Source organism: Ranitomeya imitator, chromosome 4, assembly GCF_032444005.1.
Source record: "Ranitomeya imitator isolate aRanImi1 chromosome 4, aRanImi1.pri, whole genome shotgun sequence".
Lineage (NCBI taxonomy): Eukaryota > Metazoa > Chordata > Amphibia > Anura > Dendrobatidae > Ranitomeya > Ranitomeya imitator.
Genome location: NC_091285.1, coordinates 44,123,736 through 44,150,473, shown reverse-complemented (window position 1 = coordinate 44,150,473; position 26,738 = coordinate 44,123,736). Strand labels below are relative to the sequence as shown.

The window sequence follows — 26,738 nt, the reverse complement described above, 5'->3', positions numbered from 1 at the left end:
CATTGATGCAGTAATTGATGCAAAAGGAGCCCTGACCAAGTATTGAGTGCATTTACTGAACATACATTTCAGTAGGCCAACATTTCAGATTTTAAAATCCTTTTTCAAGCTGGTGTCATTATCATTATAGTCATTATCTCAGTAAATTAGACTGCTTTTTAAGCATTCTAATTTACTGAGATAATGACTATTGGGTTTTCATTGGCTGTAAGCCATAATCATCAACATTAACAGAAATGAACAATTGAAATAGATCACTCTGTTTGTAATGACTCTATATATGGGTTGTTTTTCAACATGTATTCCAGTTCACCTTTTTATATTTCAGGTTATTGTATTCAATGCAGGTAAGGGTGAGGCCTCCCTTTCATTGAGCTGGACATTACGTTTATATAGCTCCCAATTACTGGGTGTCCATAGTTGGGTTCCGTTCCTGCTCAGCTGTTATACACATTTCCGACATTTTACACATGGTACGATTACTAGAGGTTAGGACCATTCCGAATAAGATCACCTTGACGTGGTGGGATGGCTTTTACATTTCTATAAAAAATTATATTAACTAAGTACCCTATGTCATGTTCATGCACTATTGCTATTTATTTATTTACTGCAGGTATTGCTCATTTTATAATAGTGAGCCCTGAAAATGAAATATTATGATTTTTTTTCCACAAAAATGTTGATTTAGCAACAGATTTCTCATTTTAGCAAGGGTGACAGGAGAAAATGGAGCCCACAGTTAGTTGTGCAATACAGTCCACTGCTACCCCATATGTAATCAGAAACTACTGTGTGGGTAAACGGAAATCCTCGGGGGGATGGCGCGCCACTTGTCTTTTGAAGTGCAGTTTTTGCTACAACAGATTACAGATGACATCTCATTTTCCGAGAGCCCTGGGGTGCCAAAGTAGCAAAAAAAAAAAAACTTTAGAGAATATACCCAACTTTATCTAGGGGTGCAGTGAGCATTTTAACGCTTTCACGACCTGCATCATATATATACAGTACAAGTCGGAAGCAGGTGTATCCGAGTGCAGTGCGATGTTTCACACGCACCCATAGACTTATATTGGCGTGTGCGTTGCCTCGCAAAAAATAAACCAAATAAACCAACACACGGCTTCATTGGACGAGAAATAATAATGTGACGGTCTCGGAAAACGGCGACACAACTCCAAACATTTTTTTTTCCATACTTCAGATTTGTTTTTCACAAAATGTAAAAAAAACTGGACATGTTTGGTATTGCCGTAATCGTATTGATGAGGAGAATCATATTGCGAGGTCATTTTTACCATGAAATGTACACCATAAAACAATTCCCAAAAACAATGTCAGAATTGTGGGGTTTTTTTTCACAATTTCTCCCACTTAGAATTTTTTCCTGTATGTGATAAAATGAATGGCGTCATTCAAAATTACAACTTGTCCTGCAAAAAACAAGCCTTCATACGTCCATGAGGATGGAAAAATAAGAGTTAAAGGGAACCTGTCACCCCATTTCTGGCCTATAAGCTGCGGCCACCGGCATCAGGGGCTTATCTACAGCATTCTGGAATGTTGCAGATAAGCCCCCGATGTATCCTGAAAGATAAGAAAAACAAGTTATATTATACTCACCCAGGGGCGGTCCCGCTGTGGTCCGATGGGTGCTGCGGTCCGGTCCGGGGCCTCCCATCTTCTTACGATGACGTCCTCCTCTTGTCTTCATGCTGCGGCTCCGGTGCAGGCGTACTGATTTGCCCTGTTGAGGGCAGAGTAAAGTACTGCAGTGCGCAGGTGCCGGGCCTCTCTGACCTTTCCCGGCGCCTGCGCACTGCAGTACTTTGCTCTGCCCTCAACAGGACAGACAAAGTACGCCGGAGCCAGAGCTGCAGCGTGAATACAAGAAGAGGACGTCATCGTAAGAAGATGGGAGGCCCCGGACCGGACCGCGACACCCATCGGACGGGACCGCAGCGGGACCGCCCCTGGGTGAGTATAATATAACCTGTTTTTCTTACCTTTCAGGATACATCGGGGGCTTATCTACAGCATTACAGAATGCATTACAGAAGGCTGCAGATAAGCCCCTGGTGGCGGTGGCCTTAGGTTATAGGCCAAAAATGTGGTGACAGATTCCCTTTAAGACTCTGGGAAGAAGAGAAGGAAAAAATTAAAACGAAAATAGGCTGCGGCATGAAGGGGTTAAACCCACAGGTGAGTGACTGGCAGACCCTTAGGACAGGTAATCAATATCAGGGTGGTGAGAAGACACCCAGCATCCACACTCATCACCTGTATGTGCTCAGTGGCAGAACTGCACCATTAACTGTATAGTGGCCATGGCCGGTACTGCACGGCCATAGTGGAACCAATAGGGGCTGGCAGATCTGCAGTACCCTGACCGGCCACTATACGGTAGGCGAAGATGTGCAGTTCTCCAATTTGGCTCTTTCAGCCTCTGACGGAATTGGAAATAGGTGATCGGCAGGGAAGCCGGGGGTCGCATTCCCACCAATCTGATGGATCTATAGATCCGCACCAACAGGTCCAGCCTTTTCCGCTGCTTCCGTGCCAGACTCCAATATGGCCGCCGACGCCTCCAGAATCCCATCTTCCGGTCCCGCCTACTTTGATCACTGCAGACGCTCTGCTCTAGGTGTCTCACCTCTATGACCGGCGGCGCATGCGTGCTGCCGTCTGCGGTCCTGTGATCAGGACGGCGGCAGCAATGTGGCGGATTCCGGGGCTCTTCGCTAGAGGTGAGTGTGACAGCTGGCGCGGGGCCCTCGGTGTGCGGGGCCGATGGGACTCCCGGTGCTATGGAACTAATGACCGGCCCAGATCGATGCCCGATCCGATTGCATGCGATCTGATCTTCCTAGATATTGCTTAACACCTTTGTAGTATAGAAATTAGCTTGTATGGAGCGAGATCTCACTGCCACCACCGGTCTGTGGTTCCAGTCCGTGGGAACTACAACTCCCAGCATGGATTTATGCGATTTATTCCCCTGTTCAGAAGTTTTGCAGTGGACATTATCAGCGGGTGGTGTGTCCATACAAGTGACCAATCAGGGCCCACTCTGCAGGGACACACCCCTTAACAAGAGGACACGCCCACTGTCAAATAATAATTATTATTTCAAGGGGAATCCCAGAATTTACAAACCCCACAGGACAGGGCTCATTTAACACGTTCCTTCCAGACCCTTGGATTGAGGGGTGGGGGGCACCATTTTACGGTTTTATCCATTTTTATTGCTTTTTGGGGGATGCAGTAACCAAAAAACTGCAATTTGGCTATTTAGATTACATAAATTTTGGGGGTTGATTGTACATTTTGATAGTCCAGACTTTTTGCAGAAACAACCGTGCAAAATATATTTTTAGATTTTGGTAGAGGGGTGATTAAAACTTTTCTATATTCCTTGTTTTAATATTTAAATTTAAAAAATCAGTAACTTTTTACTTCATTTAGGGCACCAGAACGATTAATCGGAGCAGTTGTGGCGGAAATTGGCAGTGGCGCTTAAATGGTTAAACGGCAGCAATAGGAAATGGCTCCAGTCGCTGCTGTTAGAGGCAGATGGTGGCTGTATAACCCGGCTGGCACCGGCCCCTTGCGGAACAGACGCAGCAGCCGATGTCTGACATACATGAACCTGGAATGGCAGGAAAGGGTTTCTGACAATTTTTTTTCACCGAGATGGATCAATTTTTTTCTCCTTTTTTTTGTTTTGGGGATTCATTAAAAACAGTAGAAAGGAGAAGTGAAGTTGCCGGTATCAGCCATTCATACTTCAGCTGTTCCTTTTTTTTTTTTTGCTTTAGGGGAACACACAGGATTATGGGGCATCGTGACAAGAGGGCCCCCCAGTGCCCCTGTACAGGGTGCTCCTCCTAGTAGTGATGCGTCTAGTGTAGAGGCCCTCCACACTTTCATGTTTGATCCATATTGTACCCATGGGCAGTCCATGCGTCACGGCCGTGCTTCAAGGCTGCCATGTTTGGGTCAGGAGACCCGTGGACAGTCCATATGTGTCGTGGCTGTGCCCCGAGGCTGCCATGTTTGGGTCAGGAGACCCGTGGACAGTCCATGTGTCACGGCCGTGCTCCAAGGCTGCCATGTTTGGGTTAGTAGACCCGTGGACAGTCCATGCGTCACGGCCGTGCTTCAAGGCTGCCATGTTTGGGTCAGGAGACCCGTGGACAGTCCATATGTGTCGTGGCTGTGCCCCGAGGCTGCCATGTTTGGGTCAGGAGACCCATGGACAGTCCATGTGTCACGGCCGTGCTCCAAGGCTGCCATGTTTGGGTTAGTAGACCCGTGGACAGTCCATGCGTCACGGCCGTGCTTCAAGGCTGCCATGTTTGGGTCAGGAGACCCGTGGACAGTCCATATGTGTCGTGGCTGTGCCCCGAGGCTGCCATGTTTGGGTCAGGAGACCCATGGACAGTCCATGTGTCACGGCCGTGCTCCAAGGCTGCCATGTTTGGGTTAGTAGACCCGTGGACAGTCCATGCGTCACGGCCGTGCTTCAAGGCTGCCATGTTTGGGTCAGGAGACCCGTGGACAGTCCATATGTGTCGTGGCTGTGCCCCGAGGCTGCCATGTTTGGGTCAGGAGACCCATGGACAGTCCATGTGTCACGGCCGTGCTCCAAGGCTGCCATGTTTGGGTTAGTAGACCCGTGGACAGTCCATGCGTCACGGCCGTGCTTCAAGACTGCCATGTTTGGGTCAGGAGACCAGTGGACAGTCCATATGTGTCGTGGCTGTGCCCCGAGGCTGCCATATTTGGGTCAGGAGACCCGTGGACAGTCCATATGTGTCGTGGCTGTGCCCCGAGGCTGCCATGTTTGGGTCAGTAGACCCGTGGACAGTCCATGTGTCATTGCTGTGCCCCGAGGCTGCCATGTTTGGGTTAGTAGACCCGTGGACAGTCCATGTGTCATTGCTGTGCCCCGAGGCTGCCATGTTTGGGTTAGTAGACCCATGGACTGTCCTTGTGTCATGGCTGTGCCCCGAGGCTGCCATGTTTAGGTCAGGAGACCCTTGGACAGTCCATGCGTCACGGCCATGTGCCAAGGCTGTCATGTTTGGATCAGGAGACCTGTAGACAGTCCATATGTGTCATTGCTTTGCCCCGAGGCTGCCATGTTTGGGTCAGTAGACCCGTGAACAGTCCATGTGTCATTGCTGTGCCCTGAGGCTGCCATGTTTGGGTCAGGGACCCGCGGACAGTCCATGCGTCACGGCCATGTGCCAAGGCTGTCATGTTTGGGTCAGGAGACCTGTAGACAGTCCATATGTGTCGTGGCTGTGCCCCGAGGCTGCCATGTTTGGGTCAGGGACCCGTGGACAGTCCATGTGTCACAGCCATGCGCCAAGGCTGTCATGTTTGGGTCAGGAGACCTGTAGACAGTCCATGTGTGTTGTGGCTGTGCCCCGAGGCTGCCATGTTTGGGTCAGGAGACCTGCGGACAGTCCATGCGTCACGGCCGTGTTCCGAGGCCTCCATGTTTGGGTCAGGAGACCCATGGACGATCTGTGCTTGGACTGTGACACATGCGGATGTGTGAATACAGCCTAAAGCCAAAATAGTTTTTGAAAGAAAAGTTGTTAATCCACTCTGAGGAGGAAGAGGAGCAGCCGCCTCCGCATGCAATGTATAATCCTGTGTGACCCTGAACTTCTGCATGTACAGGAGGGAGTTCAGTTACACAACTTGTTTTTGTTACCACGATGACTGAGAACTACCGCAATCCAATAACGCTTATTTTCTTAGATTTAAGGATTATTTTATTTTCTACAAATTAAAACCAGATAGTGTAACATTTTATTTTCTGATTGTAGATTTTTTTTGGGGGGGGGATCCTCTTTATTACTGTACATGATTACGGGGGCGGACGTATTACCTGACCTGCCTGTTAACAGCATTTAGAGGCTTTACATTAGCGATATGACCCAATTCACACACATCTGTTTGTTTTTTGGTGTATTTTTTTTCTTTTGCAGGAAAATAGGTGTCATTTACAATTCAGTAATAGGCACAGAAATCGTGCAAAAGTAGTTTCCTGTCCCGCTACCCAAAATTGACAGGTTTTTACACTTTAAGTCATTAAACAGTCAATGAGTGCCCAGAAGCATTGGACTGCACTCAGATGACATCCGAGTGCAGGCCGATTTCCAGGGACTGAAAGAATGGAGAAATCTGAGAGAATCAGATCACACTCTGATTAGCAAAATCTACCCGATTCTCTTGGATCAGAGAATACGCCGTCATCTGCACCTGCCCTTAAACAGTAAAAAAAAACAGTCTGCAATTGGGTGAGACTAGAATGGCATCTGTGTGATATCGTTTTTTTTTCTTTTTTTTTCCTTCTTTTATTGTTTAAAATGAGCGAGTTTGATCTGTGGCTTGTATAAAAATGACTCCCCTAGGCCATATGCACACCTTGAGTATTCAGTGTTTTTTTTACCTCAGTATTTGTAAGCCAAAACCAGAAGTGGGTGACAAATACAGAAGTGGTGACGTGTTTCTATTATACTTTCCCTCTGATTGTTCCACTCCTGGTTTTGGCTTACAAATACTGAGGTAAAAAACTCACCAAATACTCAACATGTGCACATGGCCTTATTTTTGGTGGACAATTGACCACAAAAAGGACACGTGAAGACCTCTATAGACTGTTTTGCCAGAAGAAGACACTTCAGGACATGCTGCTATCTCTTGTCCTTGACCGTCCCTTTCTAGTGTTTTTTTCAATCATTTTCTTTTAGTCACTTTTGACCACGTGCACACGTTTAGTATTTGGTTCGTTTTTTACCTCACTATTTGTAAGCCAAAACCAGGAGTGGAACAATCAGAGGAAAAGTATAACAGAAACAGGTCACCACTTCCGTATTATCACCCACTCCTGGTTTTGGCTTACAAATTCGGAGGTAAAATTCTGACCAAATACTGAACATGTCCACGTGGCCTTAACAAAAAGACTGGCCGTGTGCACAGCAAGTCCTTTTGACATCGCAGTGCATATATTCATTCTTCTTAGCGCTTTTTCAGCACGTGCCCTAATGGCGACATTTTCTATCTATGAAAATACAAATCAAAAATCTTCATTTAATATGAATTAGGCCTTATTTGGAGATCAGTTTTCCTCGGACAGCTCGCTAACCCATTATAATCTATTGGGCTATAAACGCATAACATTTTTTCTTTTTCTTTTCCATGCGAAAATTTGGAGACGTCCTACAGTGGTCAGATTTGCTGACCAAACTCAATCATTGAAGCAGAAACTTTGGACAGCGCAAAAGTACCGTCCATGAGACACCGATTCTGAAGAGGGAGGCTTGAGGGAATTTTTTTATTTTATTTTTTTTTAATTCTTGATTAATTGGAAATAAACCATTGAAATGCTGATGATTGGACACAGACTATATGGAGATGATCAATGGACCATTACCTTGTTAAAAAAAAAATTCCTGTTTTTTTTTTTTCCTGTACCGTTTGGCTCATGATCTTTGTGTGTCCTTTCTTGCAATTCTGAGATTACAATTTACACGTCTAAACGCCAATATTTTTCCCTCCTCGATAATTGGATATAAGGAGTAAAATTAACTTTTCTGCTCATTTCTTGCTTTTTTTGTCCCCACATCCCGTCTCGTAATCTGTGGATGGGCGGCCATCTGTACGGGGCTTGTAATTACAGCACAGCATAGAGCCTGTGCCAGGGCGATTACCTAACCCAGCGCTGCTATCGGCTAAATGGCTCCATCAATTACCGGCTTCTTTATATACACGGCGACAATTAAATATTCATGACCCAAGTGTGTATCGTATATCATTAGAGCATAAAAGTGTCATAACCGCTGCATAATAGATAGAAAATACTTTAAAAATAAAGAAAAAAAAGCACAGAAGAAATTTGGGCTCTGGCGGCAGATTGCCACTAAATGAATGTTTTTTTTTTGTTTTTTTTTTCTTTCAAATAAATCTTAAAGCGGATGTTCTACTAACAAGAATTTTGAGACGAGCACAAATTTTGGTTTTCACATATGGTAGATTCAGTGTTTGTAGTGAAGTAAAATTATCAGTATTTCAATTCTTAAACTTTTGCTGACAAATGCATCAAGTTTATGGAAAGACTCCATATTTACAATGTTCACCCTTAGGCTATGTTCACACGTTGTATTTTTTTCTGCAAGCGAAACCTTGCAGTAAAGAAGCAGGATTTGGTGCATTTTTGCTGTTTTTTATGTTTTCTTTTTTTTCTTTTCTTTTGGTGCATATTACGTGTCAGTCGTTTACATTGTTTGACAAAGTTAGTATGATTTCACCAAAAACACAGCAAAGCCACAAGAAAAATGCAAGGTCGTGTGTGTGTTTTTTTTTTTTTGTTTGTTTTTTGTTTTTTTTTCATCCTTTTTGCAGCTACTTGTTGCTTTTTTTTCTTGAAGAAATTCTGAAAGAATTGACATTCTGTAGATTTAAAAAGAAGCAGCAGTTTTCCAATTCGGTCAGGAAAAATAAACCAATGGAGTGCGTGAGATTTCTGAAATCTCATAGTTTTTGCTGGTACTGTAAAAACAGCTTTTAATTTGCATGAAATAATGCAACATGTGAACATAGGCTTATTTTTCGAGACTTCTTGGAAAACCTATTCTTCTCTATAAGCAAATTATCTCTTTAGAGAGGAAGAGGACTTGATCACTAGCGCCACCTGTTGGAAGTTGCAAACCTACTTCCAATAGGTGGCACTAGAGTCCAAGTCCTCTTCCTCTCTGAAGAGACCATTTGCATAGTTAGTTTCCCAGAGGAGCATGCAAGGTCTCCTCATACTGGAATACCAGACCTGGCATGTCACTCTCTATGAGGAGATGCCTTATCCCATCCATTCTTCTCTGAAGTGTTTGGAATTTCTTATAATTTGAGATTTTCTTTGTCCTCTTGCTTTTTGAGGATTGCCTACAGGTTCTCATGGAAGGGGGGTTCCTCTCCGTGATCCCAAAATGTCAATGTTTTGTTCACTGACCCACCTAAGTCATCACACTTGCCCTGGGACATGGTCTCCATCATGTTGGGAAACACATTGTTCATCACCAAAATGACTCTTAGATCGTTGGGAGAAGTTTCTCTTGGAGGAGGTTTACATCCCATACCTTATTCATGGCCGTGTTCGTAGACAAAATTGTGAAGGAGAAGCCATGACATGGATGAGCAGATTATGGTTCTGGGAACGTTCTCTTTGTCTTTCAGCCCTGAACCGCTTCCATGCAGCCAACGTCCAGGGTTGTGTCCATGGGGAGGCTGAAGCACTGAACCCTTCGTGTTTGATACCCTTGGGACAGAATGCAGGTAGCAGAAGGTACGTGGAAAGTGGGGGATAACTGTTCTTGTCAGCCCCAGTCACAATGTGTCTTCAGGTGGGCTTCTTCCCCTGTTTCGACTTCCATAGACTTGAATGGGAGGGGTCCTGGCCAACTGTCTCTAGTCTACATCTGGATGTATCAGACCGGGAGCCATGGTACCACTGATTCCTCCATTTTATAACGATCCCTTCCTTTATGAAGGTTTTGGAAGAAGCCCATTGATTTAGCTTTTTATGCCTTTCCAGTACTCGGCTCCGTCTATTTTTTTATTAGTCGGCCATAAACGTGAACATGCCGTTGTGTAATCAGACCGATGCGTCGGGGCAAGCTCGGCAGATGTCCCGGGATGGAGAGTGCCACTGATATAACCCAGCTGCACGGTTACCCCATAGTTTACATGTTCGGTGACGTACTTTTGTGTTTATAAAGACAACATGGTCCTATATTATTACAGCCTCACGTCATGTCGTATACCCGAGTGTTTATTCTTCAGAGATCTGGGGGCTACATGTGAACCCCCCGGTTTACACCTCCGTCACAGACTCTTACCTCTTGCACCCGTACCACTTAAAGGTTTTGTCGAGAATCAGTAAGACCTTATCCCAAAACGGCGTCCTCTCTGCTTACAGGCTTTTACATCCATTTTAAAGGAGTAGGCCATCATGTGAGTTGATCAGATTTAAAGGGCATTCTACAATCTGTATCATTATAGTCCGATACAACACTTGTTTTTATTTTAAGCATGTAAGTAACCATTTTTGTAGAATTAATTTATTATATACAACATAATTCTCAGAATATTCATAGCGGTCACCTGACGAATCCTGATCGGCTTATTCAGCCTAGAAAAGTGTGATCTTATGTACCACTGCCCCTAGTGGTCATCCCATGTATCACATTTATTTTCTTGCATTGTTTTCTGAATGTTCATGTTTGCTGCTCTTATATTTCACCATAAATTGATCATAATATTCTGTTTTTTAGTTACAGCTCCCAGTCTTCAGGTGACTATGGTCGTCAGAATGGACAGGAGCAGAAGAGAAGAGGGAGCTTTCAGTTCTGCACTGGCCAGCTGCCGCAGTACTGCATGTTGGATGCTGTTGGACTGGTGAGGGGTACATTCATTATTAGCAGGGGGTGCATTCTTATTACATACATCCCCCATACCTTGCCTTTTTCACTTAAAAAGGACTGTGGGACAGTCCGGCAGATTTTATTTTTCCAACTGAAAACTCTATTATTTTGGCTAAGCCGTTTTATTATTATTATTTTTTTTTTTTTTTATCTTGGTCAGTTTAGCTTTGAGTTATGTCCCCAACTCATCTGGGGCAGACTGAATGCTAGGGACATCACTATAAAGTAGTTTGCCATAAATGTGTCATAGATTGATTTAAAGCGAGTCAGAACGACTGTTCAAACCAAGCACAGGCACTTGGTGCACCCTTGGTGTGGCCGAGCAGTTTGGTGCATCTACCCACCTACTTGTTTCCCATCTATCTCCACCCTCCTCTGTCTCTTGTAAAATCTTAGCTGTCAATCATGGAAGAGGGGGATGGAGATAGATGGGAAACAGGTAGGGTGTACTGAACTGCTTGGCCACACCAAGGGTGCACCAAGTGCCTGTGCTAGGTTTGAACAGTCATTTTGTGCTGACATTCTCTAACTACCCGAACAGCCCACCTGGCTCCTACCCTGCAGTGAAAATATCACTTCATAGTAGCGCAGCTGCACACAGTCGTGGGGATCTGGCTGTCAGACTGCCCCTTCCTTTCATCCTCTGCAGGACTACCAGAGATAGCAGAGCATAGAGCCCTGATCTCAGGATCTGTGGTGGTCCAAACATCGAACCCCTGTTGATCTGCAGGGGGTCCCCTAATCTTCAGTAGGTAATAACCTTAACTGTTGGGAATAATCACTTTTTAAAGGGAATCTGTCAGCAGGTTTTTGCTGTATAATTTGAGATCAGCATAACGTAGGAGCTGCTTGCTTTAGTTCTGATAAAATCACTGCTTTATCAGCAGATTATCGCTAGAGGACTAACTGTCTCCTGCCATGTAATTGTACAGATTCATGAGCTCTATGTAACCCCCACCACTGGCAGCTTTCTGCCTAGGCACAGAGCTGCCAATCAGGGGTGTGGGCTGGGTTATACACAGATCAGCATTTAGAGAGCTGATAGATCTGCAACGGATTAAACAGTGATGTTATCAAAACTGCAGCAAGCAGCCCAGTAAGTGACACATTGCTGGAATCAGGGTCTCTGCCCCTATGTTATGCTGCTTTAAATGTAAGTCTCCTGCCGCCAGTCGTATGGTCACCCTCCAGTGTCTTCACCGTTTGTCGATGCCGCTCTGGTCCCCCTGCACCAGAAGTCAGAAGCTCTCAGTGCAAATCTGAGAGCCAGACCAAGTCTAAAACGAGGCTCCCAAATACCTGTATGGAATTTTGACCTCCGACTCCATGAAACACTGGAGCTGCAGGCGGGTAACTATTTGCCGGAGACTGAAGGAAGCAGCAAGGAAAGCGCCGGAAGGCGAGTATCAGACGGGGTAGGAGAACCACATTTAAAACGCCACTCCAACTGTGCAATAAAAAAAACAAAACACTGCAGTGGTACTTTAAAGGGGGTGTCCAGGCTTGGGGCTAAACTCTGTAGCCACTCTGTTACTGCAGACTTGTGAATCCTCCGTGTTCACAATGCGCACTGTCAGGATTCGCCAGCCGCGGGCAGTCATGTGACCACAATTATGTGATTTGCATACTCCCGGCCACATTCTGACTAGACGTGTCTGGCCTCACTCGGTACAATTGCATTGAGCAAGGCTGCGCACGTCTAGTCGGCATGTGACCACATGTATGCAAATCACATACTTGCGGCCGGCATTGGAGAATCCTGACAGCGCGCCCTAAAGGATCGACAAGTGTGCAGTCACATAGAGCGTGCTCATAGATTTTATTTACCTGCCTCTCCAAGAAGAGCAGATCCTTTATTTATCGGAAGGTTTGGATGCTGAAAATCGCTAAAAGTGAATCTTTCTTCCTAGGAGATGGATATATACTAAACTTGTCATTCCTTTCCTGGTGATCTAGGGAGCAGCAGCCGTCTTCTTCCTGCACTTGGCTCGGCAGATTTCCTTCCATTGCTCGATCAACTCTTCTCAGGAAGACCGAGCCCCTCGCCGAACTTGTCTGGAGCAGATCCTGAAATCCTTCTCCCAGTGCCACCAGCTATGTAAGTGGGATCATCCAGGGATGGGGATTTATGTGTACTGCAGCTACAGTCTGCATGGATGCCACAGCATCGATCTGTGATGGGGGCTCATTAATAAGAGACCACATGCCATCTGTTTTCTTACCATGGCTCCCCTAATAGGCAAGCCCTATACAGGTACATAAATGCTGCCCTGAATAATTCCAGCCAGATGGAGGCAAAAACATGAATTTGGGAATATAACAGTCATTCTGTGCTGACAGTCCCTTTAAACATTGGATACTTGTGGGCAGAGCCAAGGATGTGTGTCTCACATGAAGGTGCCCTTACATATTATTTTTTGTTTTCTCTGGTTGCACACTTTACAATGCTCCTTTTTGTCCCACCAAATTGTATATATTGGTGTGCAGGTCTTTGACATGTAAATCCAATGACGCCTTTATAACTTTTTACTGTTGTTGCATTTCTGCAAATTTTTATTTATTTTTTTGCATTTTAGTTCATATCAAATGAGGCACTGTGTTTTTATTGTGTGACATAGCACTTCCTGAACCTCTGCCTTTCCTGGAGGTCACCACCCATCAGTACCAGCCTCTTTAGCTTGGCTGATGGCTCACGGTTTGTGTAATGTCAGGCAAGGAAATCAGACAGTGAGTTATAAATAAAGCTAAGGATGCTGATGCTGGGTGGGGAGAGAGAGGCTTGATAAGTGCTCAGTCACACCCAGAGCACATAATATTACATTTGTATATCAATGAAAATGCAGCAACAGATGAAAGATTGGGGTACTTATATGCTGCTTTAGTGTTGTATATTTGATTTTTCTGCTAAAAGCCCCCGACACATATATTAAATGGATCGATAAGCCCTTAATGAGCTTGACTAAGGCCAATGGATTGTCTGTACACCTTCTGGCTGGGATGGTCTTCCCCATTGGTCTATACGGAGGCATCCAGCAAGAAATGTGGGGGAAATATCATCTATAATATATAATTTCATCTGTTTCTTTTCTTTTTCTGTTGTATGTAAAGCTGTGAAAAGTCACATTGTCCCACAAGCCGTCCAGCCGCTTGCCTGGAAAGATCTCCCCTTACATGGTGGAGCGAATCAGCAGGACGGAGACGCCTCTCTACAGCCCTACTCTGCAGCGCCCGCTAGTGGCCGCCGCCATCACCTTGTTGCTGTGCCAGGTAACCTTGGGGGTAACGGCCTGGTGAGACTGTTGGGTTTACTACAAGTCTCCTCCTTTACATGATCCACTCATACTTGTCTTTCCTGCTCCAGAAGTATCACAGACTGAAGACTTTCTTGATGTCGGCGCCACATATGGACCAGTGACGAGAGAGGATGAACCGTCTTCGTCCGCTCGAGAGGTAATGGCGTAGGGAGCATGCAGCTCTTATCTTGCGTCCTAATAGGCTGATGAAAGGTGATCATATGTATACATTTACTGTCTTTATTTTTTTTTTATTTTTTTTTAGCCCTTGAAACCAAAGGAAGAATCTGGAGAGTCTCTTCAGGGCGCTGCCTCACGACTGTTGGACGTCACAGAGACCAGCGTGCCTACAGTGCTCAATATCTTCGGTAAATGTCTGCCGTAGTAATATATTATTAAACCACCACTGCTCCCTCCATACACATGCACACCAGGCTCTGACTTGCGGCTGTTGACTGTAAGAAGAAGGGATCGGGTTTGTTGAAATCCAACATGTCTGATCCACAATTTTCCCAACGCCTGCCATTGGGAGATGCCCATTTAGCCTGACACGCCCATACACATTAGACGATTGGCCACCAAAATTGTCCGGTTTGGATGACTTTAGTATATAAAAAGTTATTCTTTAAGCAATGAGCAGTATTGGGGTGAATATTCCTGTGGTTGCCCCCTTTTGCGTGTGAATGCGGGGTCTGAATAGTCTTTAATTCCATGGATGGGAACAAGAAATGATTTCACTTCATTGAGTAGTAAGTGCCAAACCTATATTCCAAAAAGGAACCTACGACAATGTATCCCTTGATGTAAGCAGGAAAGACCAATTAAAGGGGTTGTCCAGGGCGGTTTTATTTTTGCTACTAAGGAAGTAAAAATTAACAGGCAGGTAGCTGCTAACAAAGGAAACTACTTGGCACCGACTCGGAGCCATCACTGACCGCTGTCAATCAGCACGGCGTCAGCAGTCAACTGAGCAGGAGAGAAGTGGCGACTCTTACAGGTAAGCAATGCAAGAACACAGGCGGCAGTAGTACGGTATGTGGTGAAACGTGTCTTATGTCCAGAATATAAAAGTATATCCGCTCCAACATTGCCAAAAAATAATCAATAGGTGAATGGATGCGTTTTTTTCCCATAGACTTGTATTGCCGACGGATCGTGACGTATGGCCATACGTCGCGTCCGTCATGCATTGGATCCGTCGTGTTTTGGCGGACCGTCGGCACGAAAAAACGTTCAATGTAACGTTTTTTTCGTACGTCGCGTCCACCATTTTCTACCGCGCATGCGCGTCCGGAACTCCGCCCCCTCCTCCCTGGACTTTAGAATGGGTAGCGGATGCGTCGAAAAACTGCATCCGCTGCCCACGTCGTGCATAATTTTCACAACGTGCGTCGGTAAGTCGCGCTGACGCTTAGCGACAGACCCGTACCGACGCAAGTGTGAAAGTAGCCTAAGACAAAACCTCAATGTGCGTTTCGCCAATGCCCTTGCTTCATCAGGAAGTGAGTAAAAACACAGGATGTATAAAATTTGAGAAATACATCTCACTAATGCCATATCACGCACATGCCTGGGGATGATGGTGCACAGTCTCTGGCATTCGGCAAAAGCAAGTACTCAAGTTCCCATAGAAGCTAAGGCAAACAATGGTATGGACAGGGACAGTGCAGATGTTAGATGAATATAAAAAAATATGTGTAATATATTGAAATTAGAGATGAGACAATTGATCCTCAAGACTTCGATCATCTGTGACTGCTGGACGGGACGTCTGTGACTCTCCTTCCTTCCCGGCTCTTCTTTTGACTACCTAATGACTGGCTTCTAGCTGCTCTCTAATTTGACGCTTAGAGGGGCGGCCATATATGAATGGAATATTTAACCTAAAATGACCTTCTCAATTTATCTCTTGTTTTGTTGCCAGGAATCATCAGTGCTCGGGACAGTGGAGACTACAGATCTGCCTTCCACTTCTTCCAGGAGTCTGCAGCGGCCGGATACATCAAGGCTCAGTATAACACCGCTGTGTGCTATGAGAGGGGGAAAGGAGTCGGCAAAGACCTGTCAAAAGTACGTGCTGCAGTGTAGCTTCCTCTGAGTGTGGCTCTCTAGATAAACTGTAATCCACAAGATGAGGCCTCCAGGCCTACTGGAATGGGAATTCATGGGTCATGTCTTCAGAAGCCCAGTTTGGGCTTTCCGGTACTGAGATACTCATAACCATCTTTTGAAATAGGTCATCTGTATGGGGTCAGGCGGGGTCTGATTAATAGTCAGCTACATCTTATGCCCCAGTCATTCAATGTACAGAACGGAGCACCACAGTGCCACACACGTTGTGGCCATTCTGGGATACTGCAGCTCAGTTCGCATTGAAGTGAAAAATCTATAATATAACGCTGGGAGCGTCACTCTGTCCGACGCTCCTAGCGTTACATTATAGAAAAAATGCCGCCGAGAGCAGGGGGTCGGGAGCACGGGGACGCCGTCTACATATGTGCGCCTTGATTATGCAAATAATCCGCCGCCATAGTAAGTTTTACTTACGCTATTCGTTTCGGGCGTGCTGGGTGTCTTCAAGAAAATGGCACCGGAAAGCGCGGACTGCGCAGGCGCCGATTCCGGGACCAGGAAGAGCAAGACAATGGCGCCCGAAACAAATAGCGTAAGTAAAAACTTGCTGTGCCATGAGGCTGTGGCACTTCATGCCACAGCAATTTGTTACTTACGCCATTCCTTTCCGGCGCCATTGTCTTGCTCCTCCCGGTGCTGGAATCGGTGCCTGCGCGGTCCGCGCTTACCGGCGCCATTTTCTTGAAGACACCTGATGGGGGTCATAAACCTTTATGGAGCAGCGTATAGGGCATATGGATGGGAGCAGCATATGACAGAATAGGGCAGCACATGACAGAACGGGGGTGCAGGATGGCAGCAGCACATGACAGAACGGGGGCGCAGGATGGAAGCAGCACATGACAGAATGGGGGCGCAGGATGGAGCAGCACATACCAGGATGGAGACCATATACCAATATAAATGCTCGCCACCCGGGCGTAGAACGGGTTCAATAGCTAGTACATATATATTTATATTTAGTTTTTCTAACAATATATCAGCATAGTCATACAGGTTAGAGGTGCAGAACATGACAGAACGGGGGCGCAGGATGGCAGCAGCACATGACAGAACGGGGGCGCAGGATGGCAGCAGCACATGACAGAACGGGGGTGCAGGATGGAAGCAGCACATGACAGAACGGGGGTGCAGGATGGAAGCAGCACATGACAGAACGGGGTGCAGGATGGAAGCAGCACATGACAGAACGGGGGCGGAGGATGGGAGCAGCCAGTGACAGAATGGAGGCTCAGAATGGAGGCGCAGGATGGGTGCAGCACATGTCAGAATGGGGGCGCAGGATGGGAGCAGCACATGACAGAATGGGGGCGCAGGATGGAGCAGCACATACCAGGATGGAGACCATATACCAATATAAATGCTCGCCACCCGGGCGTAGAACGGGTTCAATAGCTAGTACATATATATTTATATTTAGTTTTTCTAACAATATATCAGCATAGTCATACAGGTTAGAGGTGCAGAACTCCTTTCTGGATTATACATAGAGGCAGCGCTTCAGAAGATCCAAGAAACCAGTGATTAGGTGTAGTCGCCCTCACCCACCCGCATGTTGGTTTCTTTGATCTCCTCTAGTGCGGCCTCATTTTTTGGAGATTAGGTCATTGCAGATATGTTGGTGTTCGCCAAGAAATGTCTTTTGCAGCAGTTATCTTCTTCTTTGCAGCACACCTAATGTTTCTGCTTTCCCTCCTACAGGCTGCGGAGCTGTACCTCTTGGCTGCCAGAGGGGGGCACCAGCAGGCCAAATATCGCTATGCCCGTTACCTCCTGAATGTCAAACCTGAGGACACTCCGTCAGCAGTGAAAATGCTGCAAGAAGCTGCTGAAGCCGGAGTGAAGGAGGTGGGTCCAAAATATATACTCTGCATTGACTGATCACTTGTACTACATTGTGCGTAACCTCGGCATTGTAGTATATAGTGAAATTAATGATCACCTATGAAGCCCGTACTCAGGCTTTTTGTTTTCTTGTCAGGCACAAGCTTATCTGGGCGTCTTCTATAGTAAAAAATCTCATTTGGATCCTGAGAAGGCGGCAAAATATTTTTGGATGGCAGCTGAAAATGGAGTATGTATTGGTCATGTAATCTTACCACGATTATAGGATTAGTAAGGTGATATAGGCTCTTTACCCCCTTCCAGACATATGACGGTCTGTTACCTCATATGTCGGGTCCCCATATTTAATACAAGCTCAGCAGCTGAGCCCGCATCATTGCCGGCAGGCGCTGACTGTTTTACACGGCTGGCATCCGCTCCTAATAGCAGCTGATGGTGCTGAGCTCAACGCAGTGCTGTTAACCACTTAATTTCCAACGTCGATCTCTAACATCGACATTTTAAAGCACCTGATCAGAGCACCGACAAGCCGTCATGGCAGCCAGGGGTCTGCTTAAGATCGCTGTCCGTTCCAAGACTGTGCTCCACTGACTACCAGGGAAAAAAAAGGAAACGCTGCCCTTTAAAAAGAAAAAAAGGCAAATAATGAATCGGGTTTCTCATAGTTAGATGGAATTTCACTTTATTTTATTAATATTTTATTAATATTTTATTAATATTTTTGTCTTGATTCATCAGGATGTTCAGAGCCGGTACAACCTCGGAGTGTGTTATGAACGAGGCTTCGGCGTTGCAACCAGCGGACCGGAAGCTGTGAGACATTTTGAGAGGGCTGCAAAATCGGGACATGAAGCCTCTCGGCAGAAACTCCTGGAGCTGCAGCCTCCCGGGACTGAAGGTGAGCAGAAGCCATAGCAACCTTTATATGTTTTGGGGTGGTTTTTGGAATATTTTTGTAGTAAAAAAACTTCTAAACTTTGTTTATAAAAAAAAACAAAAACAAATTGTTGTTGCCATTATGAGTCCCATAACATTTTTATTTTTCCATTATTGGAACTAGACAGGGCGTCTTATTTTTTTTTTTTTTTTTTTTTTTTTATTCTCCGAGCTCCTATTTTCACTTATATCATTTTGACATACATACAGCATCTTATATCTCTTTATTTCATTTTTTTGTGGGGAATGCAGTAACCGAAAAAGCCCTGTTCTTGCATTTCTCTCTCTCTCTCTCTCTCTCTCTCTCTTCCTTACTTTCTTTTTTTTTTCTCTCGCTCTCTCTCTCGTAAATGATAAATATATATCTTTTTTTTTTTTTTTTTTTCATTTTTCTTTCCCAGATGTAGAATTTTGCATTTCTCCCTTCTACCGTTCTATTACTCGCTGCCCATTGTACAAGTTTATCAACATCCTTCTGAATCTTTTGTCTGTCTTGTCTCGTGTTAGCTATTATCCCTTCTAGCTTTGTATCGTCCGAAAACTTGATTAGTTTACCTTCAGTAAATAGTCGTTACTGTATTAAATTACTTATATATTCAGTAATGAAAATTATTATAAGCTCCCATGATGGTTACATTGGCACATACATGGTCTATTATGATGAAGACACTAGGGGGCGCCCTTGCTTTCTTCATACATTTTTGGCAATTAATTGCATAGAACACATTGACTCGGATTCACAATCCACATAATCCTAAATATTCAACAGTAATTTTAAGGATATTTTCAAAGACTTGGCTTTTATTATTGTCACTGGCTGACACATAAGGGTGCACCACACATGTTAATTGTAAAAATCTGTGTGATTAAATAGGCTAAATCTGCAATTCGTTGGTTGTGCTACATTTCGCTGTCAACTCCACAAATTAGAGATTTCGAAGCGTAAAATGACACGTCAGGTCGTCACTCCAGGGTGTTTAGTGTCGGGTGATTGACCCCCTACACCCCTTATACATGTGATGGCTTAGTGTCAGGACACTTGTGGCTTTGTCCCAGTGTTTTGCAGTAACTTCCTGAAAGTTCCCATATGTATAGAACAATTTAATCAGGATTTAACTCTGATAGTCCTTGAATTTGAGAACCATAATTAAAGGGTTACTGCCATCTTCATAGATGAATAATCTCGGCTAATTCTTGTAAATACGAGCACTTTTGCAATTTAAAGCTTGTTAAAATTTGCATCCGTTCTTGAGATATTAAAGTCTTTATGGGTATGTAGGTCATAGGAAGCTGAATAACATGAGAGCTTGATATCTGCAATCTGACGTCTTGTTCCAGAGAAATCCACATTTTTCTTAATATGTAAATGAGAAGTTTAGATCTACGGGCCGGACATAGATCTCCCCGAAAATCTGCCTCCATAGCGTATTATTATAAATGACAGGGAAAGTTACCAGTGTGAGACATGTAGATCAGGAGAGCAGACTGTCAGTCGTTACATGTTTCACACTGGTAACTTTCCCTGTGATTTATAATATGCTCTGGAGGCAGATTCTCGGTGAGATCTATGTCCGGCCCTTAGATCTTCGCTCATTTACATATTAAGAAAAATCTGGATTTATCTGAAATAAGACATCAGAGCCCAGATATCTAGGTGTCTTGTTATTTACGGCTTAGGAGGGTTGATTCTTAGACAGATTCCTTTTAACAATTTTCTTTTGTTTACTGCTTGTTGCCTAGGAGACCGACCACCGCTGCTGTTTTGCTTGTAAGTACTGCGCTGTAGTTGGCCCGGATTAGGAGATTACGGTGCGCTCCGGCGATCCTGGCCAGCTTCAAAACGTTGCTTACAATCTCGATAGAAAGATGTCCTTCTCTCCAGCAGCAGCGGTCGGTCTCCAAAGCGACTAGCTGTAAACAAAACGAAAGGCGTGCGCTCAAGAACTGCAAAAAAACATGACTGTTCAAACCAAAGGCGCTCAGCTCACCCTTGGCATGGCCAAACTGTTTAGCCTACCTTCCTCCCGTTTATCTCTGCCCTTCTAGGGCTCTTGTAAAGCCAGAAAGCTGTCAATCAAGAAAGAAAATGTAGATGGAGATAAGTGGGGAAAAAAAGTAGGATGGAAGCGGCACTGAGCTGTTTGGCCACACCAAGGGTGCACCGAGCACCTGAGCTTGGTTTGAACAGTCATTTTGTAATGGACACTCCCTGTAACTTACTGTGTCTGTAGGACACTTGCAGCTTCTTAACAGATAAAATAAACTTTTGAGCAATATAAAATTTCTAGGAATTAAATCTTCACATATTTCTGCATTTGTTGTGTATGTGATGATGCATGATGGATGTCTATAAAGTAGTATTAATTGCTGTATTATATCTACTAAAAGGGAATCTGTCACCAGGTTTTTGACACCTAGTCTGAGAAGCATACCGTAGCTGAAATCTGTGTGTCAATTAATTGGCTACTTGCTGTAGTTTTTTATTAAAATTGCAGTTTTATCAGCAGGAGATTACTTGAGGCCTAGTAAACCTGCTGCCATTTAATCCTCCATATTTATTAGCTCTGTTAACCGGGCTCCCATCACTGATTGGCAGCTTTCTGCCTATGCACAGTGTACACAGTAAGCTGCCATCACTGGTGTGGGCGGGGTTATACAAAGCTCGGCATTCAGAGAACCACTAGATCTGCAGCAGAAGAAACAGTGATTTTTATCGAAATTGCAGCAACCAGTAAAGAAAATGACGCATTTCTGGAATCGGGATCTCTGCCCCTACATTATTGTGCTCTTATATAGGGTAGCAAAACTTTTTAAAGGGAACCTGACACCAGATTTGTACTAGTTGAAAGCAGCGTGTTATAGGGACAGAGACCCTGATTCCAGTGTTGTCAGTTACTTTGCTTCTTGATGTTATTTTGATAAAATCACTGCTGCAGATCTCCGTTCTCTGCATAACCCCATTCACAGCTCTGATTGGCAGCTTTCTGTGTAAACTGTGCATAGGCAGAAAGCTATTAATTGGTGATGGGGTTGTGATTGCACTGAGCTTGAGGACTGTATGGCACAGATCAACTAGTTGTGTAGTGATAAATCTCCTACTGATAAAACGCTGATTTTTTTTATTTTTTTTTTATTAAAGCAGTCCAGTAAATGACACATTGCTGGAATTGGGGTCTCTGTCCATATGTTTTGGTGCTCCCAAATTACGTAGCAAAAACCTGGTGACGGGTCCCCTTTAAGGAATTACTTATGCAGTTCTTGTATCTCTACATCTATGGTCGGACCCCCACACCTGCACTTTAGAAAGCAATATTTCGGTCTTGTTCTGTGGCTTCCCAGGCTTTTCCTGTTGCTCCAGCATTCCTCGGTGCTTCCTCCGGAGCCATTGTTGTCTGCTGTAGACTGACTTCTTCTTGTTTCCTCCGCAGGACTCGGCTCTCCGCTCTCCAGTCTTCGCACAACAACCTCCAGCCCCTGCCTTCCTGTTTTGGAGCGGGTGAAGGTCCGGCTGGATCCCAACTTCGGCTTCTCTGCCATCGGCGCGAGCCCCCTGGGCCTACCTCATTCACTGAGCACTGGGAACTTGCTGATGTCCCCAGCAGAGAGCCGCAGCTACCTCCTGGCGCCTCTTCACATGAAAGGCTTGGCCCCTCCAATGGCCACGCTAAGAGCTATCGGAGTTGGATGAGCTTTCTGGTTGGCGGGTCAGGATGCGTCACCCTTCACCGCAATCATGGGCTATGTGTGTAGGTGGCCTGGGGACCTGAGACAAGCCGCTGCCCTCGTACCATGGTTGATGTATTGGTGTTAATAAGCTGTGTATATGATTAATGAGCCTTCATTCAGTATCGGCAATAGCTCCTGTATCCGTACTGTGTAACTGATGGACTGTACTAAGCCTAGAGCCGAGCTTGCCAACTTATAATCATGGCCAACTACAAATGTCCTAAGCAGCGAAAGGGTTAAAAACAGATCTTTGCTCGTCTGTTTCTGCAATGCATCTGGTTTTATACGCTCCTGCCTGTTCCTTCATAGGAGACTGCTGATGCCTAATATTGGACCCCGAAGGCGGGTGTAGACCTCCAGGTCCCAGGAGACCCAAAAACCTCGCGCAGAGCCCATACGCCACATCCCAAAGTCTACCCCAACATCCCCCTCTCCAACGCCGAGGGTCCAGCGCTGAGTATCCGCCGCTGCTCTGTTATTGCCTGCAGCTCTGACTTCACATTGACAGCGCTGCTGCCAATCAGTGGTCTCCTCAAACTAATCTAGGGGACGGGATTTCCAAAATCCCTAAAGCCCTTTAATACGTCCAGATAGCCCCGCACTTCCAACTAATGCCAGTCACCAAAAATGCGGAAAGGGCATCAAAACGAGTGCAACTTTGTAACTCCACAATTGTGGTGCACTGTCTTATACAAATTGTTCATGAACCTCAGATGAAAGAGAAAAAACATAAAACACTTGCACAAAGCGACTGTACAAACACTATATACAACATGGCTTTTAGGCATCGACTTGCTCAAAAAGCCTGAGCGATCGCCGTCGCTTAATGATCCTTCCGTACAGTTATAAAACCATGATCCGACTAATGGGTTGATGACGGCCATTCACATGTAATTAGCATGATCAGTGTTTGGCAATGTGTCACCCGTACCCTGCTGGCCTCACACAGGTGTCGTATTAGTGCCCATGTTATAAGTCACATTCATTTACACTGATGTAGCGATCACTCAGATCCTATAAATGGTTTTAGGCCATATATATCTGGCTTTAATAGTCACCAGTCAGCCAAAGGGGGATAGGCTCAGCAGAGTAGCAAATATTCGTTTATTTTACTACACATCCTTACCAAAAATCATGTTGTCTTCTGTTTCTTAAGGATAACCCTTGTAAAGGACGTATCTGCTCTTCGGACAGCTCTTAGAGTTCTGTTCACACTACTGTCATGGTTTCTGGTATTGGGGTATATTTACACGTGCAATGTTTTGCTGTGTATTTGCATGGAATCCTAATATTCTCTCCCCCCCTCCCAAAGAATCTGCATTAGGCCAGGTTCACACATTGTGTATTTAGTGTGGACTGTATACAAGCTACAATCCGCAGAATTTCTGCATCTAAAATTAATATACTTTCCACACTTGGTTGTGCATTTTAACAATCTCATGTGATCCCACTGGAACAGGGCCCAACCCGCTGGAACAGGGCCCAACCCGCTGGAACAGGGCCCAACCCGCTGGAACAGGGCCCAACCCGCTGGAACAGGGCCCAACCCGCTGGAACAGGGCCCAACCCGCTGGAACAGGGCCCAACCCGCTGGAACAGGGCCCAACCCGCTGGAACAGGGCCCAACCCGCTGGAACAGGGCCCAACCCGCTGGAACAGGGCCCAACCCGCTGGAACAGGGCCCAACCCGCTGGAACAGGGCCCAACCCGCTGGAACAGGGCCCAACCCGGGGATGAGTAGAAGTGTTATTTTACTTGGAGGGGGGGGACATAGGGATTCAGAAGGGCTTGTGTGACTAGTGGACAAAGAGTTTAAGTTAAAACTCATTCACTTTACTGCAGATTGAAAATGTGGAAAATCTGCAACCAAGCACGCCACTAGTGAATCCTGCCAAAGCAGATGCAGATTTGTTGGTAGGGATTCACCATAGATTTCACCTTATATATTTAATGTCCGCAGCACATGAATTGCATTTGACGTCATCCACTTTAATGCTACTGTACTGCAGATTTTCCACCCACAGAAACCCAACATGTGTGAACATACCCTTAAATGGTTATCCTCCCCTTGTTCATTGATGGGTGTTGTCAGATAGCGCTTGTAAATGCAAGCAGTTTTGCAATTTACCGCTTTATCAAAATTTCAGCCATTCTTGAAATATTAACATTTTTGTTTGCTTTTGTTTTTAACCCAGTTGCCTTGGAGACCGGCCACCACTGCTAGACAGAAGAACATACGCATTGCTTACAGGCTCTTTTCTATTAAGCTTGTAAGCACTGTTTTTATGCAGGCCAGGATCACAGGAGCGTGCTGATATCTCCTAGTCCCGGCGCAGTGCTTATTAGCTGGACAGCAGCGGTGGTCGGTCTCCTAAACGACAAGTTGTAAACGGAAGGAAAAAAGTGTTTATCTCAATAGCAGCTGAAATTTTTAATAAGTGGTAAATTGTTTTTACAAGCACTGACAATTTTTGCCTATGAAGATGGGAATCGCCCTTTTAATGTATGATGTTCATTGTGTCCTGATGGTTCCTAACTTAAAGGGGTTGTCCGTTACTTGGACAATCCCTTCTGAATTTTTATTTGTCCCCAGTAAAATAATAACACTTATACCTCGTTCCAGTGGTGTCAGCACTGGCTTTCCCAGGGCTTGCGTGACCCCTGCAGCCAATCGGTGGTGGCTTCACTCTCCTCTCTTCGGACAAATCAAGACAAGCGCGGGAAGTGAGAGCTGCTGATGATCTTACTGTCAATTGCCCCCATAGAAAAGAGTAAATCTAACTTTGGTTGGCCAAGGGGGTGAATACTTTTGCAAACCACTGTAAGTGTTACTATTTTAATGGGGGAAAACGTAGGGATTCAAAACAGGTTGTCTGAGTACTTTAAATCAACTTGGTCAAGTTTCCATTGAGGTTGCAAAAATAAAACGGCAATCTGCTGTGATTTTGCTACCGGGTCCTCAGTAGAACAGAAATAATCGTAAAGTGTGCACAGAACCCAAATGGTACCACAGCGTCGTTGGCACAGAATGGTAAAAACGTAACGCACAAATGTGAATGGTGTCTGGTGTGAATGCTTTTCTAGCACTTACTGCAGCGGTCCCATTGTAAGCGTAGATGTGACCTGCTCATCTAAAGAGGTTTGGTAGCCTTCATCTACCACTAGAAGCCATAACCGTGGTCTGTGCTGATGCTGCGGTATGATGAGATGTTTAGCGTGGATTGCACTTATGTCAAGTGTTCAAAGAACCACATAAGTGTAAGAAAAATATATATGCACTCTGATAAGCTTTATAATAGGAAACCTACTACAAGTCCTATTTTATTGTATTGAATCTTTCATCTTTTTTGTGCCTTTTTAATCCACTGTAATATAATAAATAAGATTCTAATACCCAGTTTTATAGAAATTTGATTTAATGGAATTAAAAACTGTTAGATCTTGACTCTGTCCAGTCTTCAGGCCAAGTTCACACTTAATGGTGGTCTTGTACTTGACAAAAACTCTCCAGAATTACATGTAGGTAGACAATCTGAATACATGTGATGTTTGTCTAGAAGACCTTCATCATACTGAACGTACAGATAATCAGTGTGATGATATCAGTAGAACATAGAATCGATAACTTATAATAATAGTGGTAAGACCAATAGTGCAGAGAATCAAAGTAAGCAAAAACGTAAAACAGCGCGAAAATCCAGAAGTGACCTTACATATATCAAGCAAAACTTCTTAAAGGGCATCAACCCCCCTAAGCCGTCTATATGGGCATGTAGGTCATAGGAAGCTGAATAAAATGAGACCTTCATATCTGTGATCCACAGTAATCCAGGTTTTTCTTAATATGTAAATAAGCTGTTAAGATCTATGGGCGGTACATAGATCTGGCAGAGAATCTGCTCCAGGGGCATTAACAGTGTGCGACAGGGTGATAGGAGAGCAGACTGTCAATCATTACATGTCTCACCCTAGTAATGCCCCTTTTCAGTTAGTCTGGAGGCAGATTCTCAGAGAAATGATGAATTGGGGCTCATATTCTTTGATTTGTTTAGCGTTTGTGTCATGCCACGTTCCAATCCAGAGGTGCAGGTTGGTACAGAGCACAAATTAGTGGCACCACTCCAGCACTGAAATAAAAAAAAATGGGAGTGGCGCTTTCAGTGCCAAATAGAGGTACCCCCGTCTTAGATTGCGGTTTTTGGAAATGTATGTGCAGATCAACGTAGTGTGCAGGTAGCCGGCATCCTGGGGTCCCAGCAAGGTCATTACATCACAGAACCTAGTACACCAGCCGTAGCAGGAATGGATGCCG

At 44.9% G+C, this 26,738-nt stretch overlaps 1 protein-coding gene across 1 annotated transcript; it reads left to right on the top strand.

The window, feature by feature from the left end:
- The first annotated feature begins 2,654 nt into the window (after positions 1 to 2,654).
- On the top strand, positions 2,655 to 25,823 carry DELE1 (DAP3 binding cell death enhancer 1). Its single transcript, XM_069763613.1, has 12 exons — positions 2,655 to 2,747; positions 9,247 to 9,355; positions 10,344 to 10,467; positions 12,450 to 12,591; positions 13,602 to 13,760; positions 13,855 to 13,943; positions 14,052 to 14,154; positions 15,711 to 15,856; positions 17,621 to 17,767; positions 17,901 to 17,993; positions 18,503 to 18,662; positions 22,129 to 25,823. Exons 1-12 carry the CDS (start codon positions 2,672 to 2,674, stop codon positions 22,386 to 22,388), a joined length of 1,608 nt encoding a protein of 535 aa, XP_069619714.1. The 5' UTR covers positions 2,655 to 2,671; the 3' UTR covers positions 22,389 to 25,823.
- The last annotated feature ends 915 nt before the right edge of the window (positions 25,824 to 26,738 follow it).